Source organism: Lactuca serriola, chromosome 6, assembly GCF_051521515.1.
Source record: "Lactuca serriola cultivar US96UC23 chromosome 6, Lser_US96UC23_V15, whole genome shotgun sequence".
Taxonomy (NCBI): domain Eukaryota; kingdom Viridiplantae; phylum Streptophyta; class Magnoliopsida; order Asterales; family Asteraceae; genus Lactuca; species Lactuca serriola.
In genome coordinates, this window is record NC_136413.1 from 34,080,001 (window position 1) to 34,088,233 (window position 8,233).

Sequence of the window (8,233 nt, forward strand, 5' to 3'; positions counted from 1 at the left end):
TGCCAACTGTCAAGTTGCCAAATTAATGAACCCAAACGGTTATACAAAGCAGTTTGGGTAGTTATATCTAGCAAATAAGGAGCTTAAATATCCAAAGTTTAAAATTCATATTCTTTTTATAACGAAAAATATTTACATTTTTTTTATTTATGTATTTATGTGAAGGGCAATTTTACATAAGTTTTGGGTTACGATTCTAATAAAAAGAAAAAAAAAAGCTGTTGTATTCAAGAGTCAAGACGTAATGGACATGATAAAACTAGTTAAACAATATTTTAAAATTTGAAGATTCTTTAATTATTTAAATTCCATTATGAAAATATAAAAGTAAGAAAAGCTTATTCCACTCTACATTTTCAAAACGCTTTTCAAGTAGGAGCGAGTGTTTTTGGGTGACAGACGCGAAAAGACAAAACTACCACTTGATACTTGATATATTATTGATTTTCATTTTAATCAATAAGAATCCTTTATTGTTCTATATATTTGATTAATAAACAACCATTCTCTTGTTACCACTAAAAAAACTTGTTTACTCTTTAATAAACACAAAAGGACGAAATTGCCACACCCGAAACATTTGTTAGCGCCATTGTCTGTCACGCTTATGGGACAATTCACATGCATAGAACAGAGTGTCTCACTTTAAATATAAAGTGCAATATTTGAAAATATACAAAAAAAGGTAACCAATTATTTCATCAAGAAAAAGAATAACTTTTTATTTTTATATCATCACGTGTGACATGACATGATGAGATTTAATGATTTATCCTAGATAAGATAGATTTAACGGTCATTTTATTTATCTGGAACAAAAGTTGCAATTTTTGAAACGTTGGTTTTACAGTCTGGATGTTGCAAGCCACCGACTGAGTGCGGGTACATCTACATAAATGAGACCGTGTGGAACCCAGTGAACGCCGCCACCATGGCCACCAATCTAGACTGCAACCGGTGGACCAATGACCAAGAACAACTGTGCTACAACTGTAACTCGTGTAAAGCCGGGGTGCTTGCGAGCTTGAAGAAGAGTTGGAGGAAGGTGTCAGTGATCAATATTGTTGTTTTGATCATCCTTGTTATTGCATATGTGATTGCTTGTGCTGCATTTAGGAACAATAAGAGGATTGATAATGATGAACCTTATGGTGCTACAAGGATGGAGAAGTCACGACCCACTCGGATACATTTCTAGTGTATTTTGTTCTTGTTTGGATTTCAAATGATTTTTGTTCATTTGATGGTGAAATGTTGTTACTTTCGGATATGTTTTCAAGTTTATGTTTTTTGGAGGTTGGATTCGTGTAGATATGGTAGATTTGGTCTTAGTTTGAAGAAAAGTTTTAAAGTCTAAAGGTGGTTTAAGGTTTTATTGAAGATCTTGTAACCTAGAATATGATTAGACTTAATTGATAACCAGTTTATTATTTATTTGCTAGTATGTATCTCAACAAAAATACTTTATATTCAAAATTTTGAGGGGTTGTAGAAAAAAGTATATGTCATGTAGCCCTTGCTGATACATCAAAGGCCAAGATGAGCAAGACAAGCATAGTGCTAGCACGATATTGTCCAAAGCCATGAAACTGCCCAAATACATAAAGCCACTTGGGTCTAGTCCAGCCCATGTTATAGTCTAGACTCTAGAGGAATGTCTCTTTGTAGAATTAATGATAGGGTAAAAAACAACACTGTTATGTTTACTTTTATATATTTGGCTATTAAATTTGTTTATTATGTTTACAAAATCTTATCATGACTGATTAATGGTAATATTTATATAAAAAATATAAGGGATTGAATATGCATATATAATAATTTTTACACTTTCGGCCTAAGTTTTAAATTTTTTTACGATTTTGGTCCCCACTTTCCACTTATGTTTTTTACAAAATCGACTTGAAATTAATACTTATTTACAAATTAACATTTTATATTTTTTTTCTTGAACTTTTTATAAAAAAATGCAACTTTTTCTACAAACTTTTTAATCTTCTTTTACAACTTTTTAATTTTTTTTTTTTTTTGCACTTTCTACATTTTTTTCAACATTTTCTATAATGTTTTTTACAACCAACATAAAATATAGATCAAATATGGAAATAAACCGGAATACATAGGACCATCCAACACAAAAATTATATTGAAACTCATAAAATCAACTTTGTTACAAATGTAGAAAGAGAAATCACACAGATCAAAACACATAGAATGAGCCAACACACTTACACATGTCAGAACTTATAAAAAGAGAAGCTATCAATGTGTAATTTCTCTTTCCATATTCGTGACAAAGTTTGTTTATGGGTTTCGATCAATTTTTTATGTTGGTTGATTCTATGTGTTTTGATTTATTTCCATATTCGATCTATAATTTGTGTTGGTTGCAAAACAATTTGAAAAATGTTGTTCTACATGCAGTTGTAAAAGTTGTTGTAAAAAGCGTTATAAAAAATTGTAAAAACATTAAAATAATATTGTAAAAAAAGTGGTAAAACATGTAAAAAAAATGTTATAAAAAAGTTGTAAAGGAAATTAAAAAGATTTCTACAAAAAGTTGTAATTTTTCTATGAAAATTTCAAACAAATTAGTTTCTAAACAAAAACCAATTCCAGGGTGATTGTGTAAAAGAAAATTGATTGGAAAGCTTGGACCAAAATCATAACAAAATTTAAGGATTTTGACAAACATGTAAAATTCATCTTGTGTACTCATTTTATCACTTATGTTTTCATATACATATGACCATTGAACCTATAATAAGAGGTCATAATGACAATTTGTAAACATGATAAACAAGTTTAATAGTTATATATGTAAAAAATAAAAAAAAATAAAAAATAAGTGTCTAAATAATGTACATAGAGGATAAAGTTTATTACCCTTATATGTCATCGATAACCACTATTTGTATTGAATTTCTTTTGGTTTTCTTGTACTTTTGTATTTCGTAAAAGGTCGGTGTGCTATTTCTTTTTTTATTTAATTCAGTTTTATGTTTATGTTATTATTCTAAAAATTCATATCTTTCGCTTAAATAAGACATAACATTAGGGATGAGCATACGACCCGTTGGATCGGACTGGACATAAAAAAAAAATCGGGACCAGGCCCGGACCTGACTGGATATTCATATTAGTGGGCCGGTTTTCGAGTTTTGTTTTTACCAATAATCGGGTTTCGGATTTGGACCGGACCGTACCCGGAAGATGGGATTTAACCCTAACCGAACCAGAAAACATTTTCACCTTAATTACTTTTATAGATATTAGCTTAAGTTTAAAATATATAAATAATGATGTTGAATTATTAATTAATGTTATATTACAAGATTTCTAAAATGTAAAATCTTTATTATCGGAAATAATTTGGCCAACCAAACATTGTAATGTACTTATTGTCAAATGTATGTATGTAAAGGTCAATGATTTATTACAAGTTATTTTAGTATTGTCATCTAAACCCATCAAACGTTTTAGTATGATAAGATTGTATGTGTAAGAATTTGATGAATCTGATCCTTATGTTGTTTCTCAAAGTAGCTAAATCCAAAGATTCTATGAGCTCTTAAGATAAATTGTGTGTTTCATTTTGCACGTATTTTCAACTTTCAGACGTTCTGTTTGTAGTATGGTTCATAAGAAAGTTCGAGATCGTTTTTTTATAATTATTTTAGAAATAGAAACTCATAGTAGACGTTACTGCTAATAGTTGGATAAGTGATAATTTTTTAATAACTTTAAAATACTTGAACTGATTTTCGCTCTAATGTAACTCTTAAATATTGGCTTAATCACTAAAATGGACAAAATGGATAAGTGAGTATTGTTTTGGACTTTTTTTTAACATTTTCATCTGATTAACATAATGTTAGCTAACATATAGAGGTTAAGGATAATTTAATAATGTTGGTTTTTAGCTAACATATAGAGGTTAAGGTTAATTTAATGGAGTTGGTAGAAGAAGGAATAGTAGGAATAGTAGTAGTTGAGATGGCTCTTAAAACAAAAGATTTATGGAAGAAAATGACCTTAGGCCAGGTAACTTTAGTTTTATCATTGTATAATTTTCATCTATTATCCATCAATCATGTCATTAAATAAGTTAGATATTTGTGTCATTAACATAATATAGATTGTCACAGATGTTTTGAAAGCCAAAATGTTTTATTGTAAAGACATTTAATACATAGTTAAAAATGGGAAAGCTGCTTAGTATTTGTGTTTCTGTGTCCTGAACTGCTATTGATGTTTGCATGACCACTAGGCATCATCTATTTGCATTTGCATCTTTCGTATAACATCATGCATTTTCATGTATCTTTTGTTTACCATCTGTAGCACATAAGGTCTTAGTAATTTGGATCGTATGTGACTACTTTTAGGACATTTAGTGTCAATTATTCTCATCAAGAATACATACATGCCCGATTTAAACCCTTAGGAAGTGAGTTGATTATTTTCATTTTGCTTTAGAGTTACAAAGAAGTAATATATCCTTATATGTCATTATTTTCTAAAAAGTTCAGTGTCTATTTTCTAATTCAATCCAAAACTCGAAACGTGGTTTAGACTCGGAATTGGACCGGATCGAATTCGGACTCGATATACCCAAAAACGGTCCGATTTTAGGTAAGATAATTCACAATTTTTGGTCTTCAGGTCGGTCCGGTCTGGATCCGGCCCGTTGCTCATCCATACATAATACCAAACAAATATACGGAAAACCGAATACTATTATTTCCATATATATATATATATATATATATATATATATATATATATATATATATATATATATATATATAGGGAGATGATCAAATGAGAACACCTAAAAGGTTGAGAACGCGAGAACAATTGTAGACCAATCATTCCATAAGGGCATAAAAGGAATTTTACAATGTAATTAAATATAGATGATTAATGATTTCCTACAATCATGAGATGTTGTCTAATTAATTGATTTTTTACCTAAATATTATAAATGAATTTAATATATTTTTAATCAAATAGATTATTTAAAAAAAAAAACTTTTTTACCATGATTAAAAAACGTTTTTTTTTGCCGGTATATCAAAAAAATTTGATGAATTTATCATTTCAACCAAATATGTGTAATCATACAAAAATAAAACATATTTGTAATCATATATGAATCCGCTGTAATCATGAATGAATAGATGAATTAAGTTGTAATAATAAACGAATATAACGCAATTTATAGAGAAAAATTACAATACAACTATAATCATAAATAAATAAAAACATATTGGATATATATCTAGATTATACATCTATTGATAAATAATAGTAACACAAAAAGTTACAATGTAATACATATCTATTTTTCTATAATCACATATGAATACAACATAAACAAAAATTCGAATAAAAATAATTAACTATTATTATATAATCAAAAATGAATAAGGCGATAAATTTTCCACTTTGTATTGTTTGGTTGTATATTAGCACTCCAACATCCCGTTTGTAGATGCATCTCGATTTCCTCTACACACTGTCAAATAAAGAAATAAATAAAATTAACAATCAATTAAATGAAAAGGATTTAGAAAAAAAACATATGACATCAAATTATAAATGAAGAGACACAAACAAAATAAAAAATACATATAAATTCCTATAATTGTAACTATATACATACATGAATATATCACATATTAATACACTTCTAATCATAAATTAATATGAGACATGAACAAAAAATAATATACATATGAATTCCTATACTTGTAATTATATTCATACATGAATATATATATATATATATATATATATATATATATATATATATATATATATATATCATTAACAAAAATGAATACACTTCTAATCATAAATTAATATCATAATATAAATTACCTTTGGTTCTAAAATTGTTTGATTCCCATAAATCTTTTATCTCATTCGAGAAACAACTGAGAAGAAGTGAAGGGAAAACAAAAAATAACTCACCTGCAAAAGCAATGCATAAAACAGTTAAATCGAGTCCGACTTCGGGAGATGTGAATCCGATTTCTCTGCAAGTTATACGGACGATTTTCTCGTAATCAACGTTAGCTTTGGTGGTGATTTCACTGGTGGTTGTCGAGGCCAACACAAATAATAACCTTAAATATTACACACTAAAATAGTATATAGTGGTAAAGGGATCGAATCCACGGAGATTGGTTCAATTTATAACTTTATGAAAAATCTCTTTGTAAAAATACTTATAAAATAACAATAAAAATAAAATAGAGGGATTTGGTGTTTTGAAATACTTGAAACAAGCTAGAATTAACTATGATTTAAATAGACAAATGCAACAAAAATAAGAGTTTGATGTAAAATCAATAAGGGAGAGATGGTTGACTTAACGCCTTGTTCACGAGTTCCACTTAAGGAGAGAAATGGGAGGATACGGAGGGAAAGTGAGGGGTGTCGAAGGAAAATCGTGTTCCCGAGTTTCATTAATGGAAGGAAAGTGAGGGGAGGGGAAGGATTTTAGAGTCATATTTTCCTTCCAAATTTTCCTCCCAAATTGGGCGGATTTGGGAAGAAAGTGAGGGGAAGGAAAATTTTAAGTTTTATTTTCTTTTTCCTCCTGACTCGGGAACACAAAAACTAAAAATTTTCCTTTCATTTTCTTTCAGTTCCTTCGAACTCGGGAACACAGAATAATTAATATTTTCCTTCACCTCCCTTTCTTTCTGTCAAAATTTTCCTTCCCTTTCCTTTAATGAATTTACATAAAAACTCGGGAACAAGGCGTAAAGTTTCCTCACTTTGACTTTTGATGAACATATCATTAGAATCCAATGGTGCAATACTTTGATTTTAATCCTTAATTTGGCTATAGCAATCCAAGGAGCTTGAGATTACCTAGACTTTTCTTAATTTTTGAAATGGCTAGAGAAGCTCATAACAATTTCCTTAGTCAAAGTCACTAATTCCAAATAGCATGTAATTAGTGAAAGTCAACTAGCATTAAGAACCAAAAAGTCACCAAATCCAAGAGGGGTCAAATGCTTTCACCACCATGTTGGAGGAAATGTTTTTATGATTGTGTGAAGCAAAAACAACACAAAAATCATTTGTTGCTTGCTAATTTGAGGATCATTTACTTAATCAAGAAATTAGCCAACTAATCACCACAAACATATTTAAACTCGTGAATAAAAACATACTAGTAGTGATAATATGATAAAACACAAAACAATTCCATAAAGATTTAAGAACAAGTTCATGGATTCTTCAACATCCAACAAAAGTTCAAAAGATTCAACAAAAAGTCAACCAAGATTTGTTTAGCCAAGCATGGCTAAACTTAAATGAACAAAGTTAGATAAGATTGTACCAAACATTTGACAAGATTCAAGAGATGAAAAGAAGATATTCTTCAAGTGTTCTTGAGGTGTTCTTGGCCTTCAAAAGCACTCCAAACTCCAGAGAGAACAAGTCAAACTCGGACCTTCAAGATCAGGTTAAAGAGGCACACCCACCTTCCCAATATAGAGCTCTTAGCAAAATCCCGAAATTGCCCTTGTCAGGAATCCACGCGGGCCGCGGGGAATCTTACGTGGGCCGCGGGCTCTGACGGGTAATTTTGGGCTTCTTCAAGTTTTGGGCCCCCACAGCTAATCCATTGGCCCAGTTCGAGTCCAATCAGCTTCTAGCCCATTTTTCTTCAATATTTCTTCAATTTGAGCCCAATTTGTCTTTCCGCATCACTCAAAACTTCCGCAAACTCCTAAACATCGATCTTGCACACTCAAGAATTTTCCAGTGCCTTTCAAATTTAAAGTTCAACACTTCCAAACCTTCAAGCAACTGACAAGTCCACTCCATGAATCACCTCCATAGCCATTAAGCACGAAATCCCCATTTCCCTTCAAGCCCAATCGCCTCCCAAGAGTCCCGCTCAGCTAGTCTCCAAGAAAATCTGCAATAATGCTCAAGAAACTAGAAAGTACCACGAAATGGTCATAAAAATAACAAAAGGGAAAATATGCATGGAAATTAACTAAAATGCGAATGAAATGTGCTAAAATAAACTATAAAAAGAAGTAAATAAAATGAAGCTATCAAATCACCCCAAGCTTAAACCTTACTTGTCCTCAAGTAAGACAAGACTAAAATGAACTTGGGACGAACTACCCTAGAAATAAAAAGAATGGATAGAACCATGGAACCTGTTCGATGTTAGTCAACATGGTCAGAATTGATC

The 8,233-nt window shown here is 30.3% G+C and overlaps 1 protein-coding gene across 1 annotated transcript in view; it reads left to right on the plus strand.

The window, feature by feature from the left end:
* Positions 1-1,434, plus strand: part of LOC145058691 (tetraspanin-3-like) — a 2,338-nt gene extending 904 nt beyond the window's left edge. Inside the window, exon 2 of the mRNA XM_079006596.1 lies at positions 851-1,434. Coding sequence (XP_078862722.1) covers positions 851-1,198 — 348 coding nt within the window. The 3' untranslated portion in view covers positions 1,199-1,434. The remainder of the gene's footprint in view (positions 1-850) is intronic.
* Positions 1,435-8,233: the final 6,799 nt, after the last annotated feature.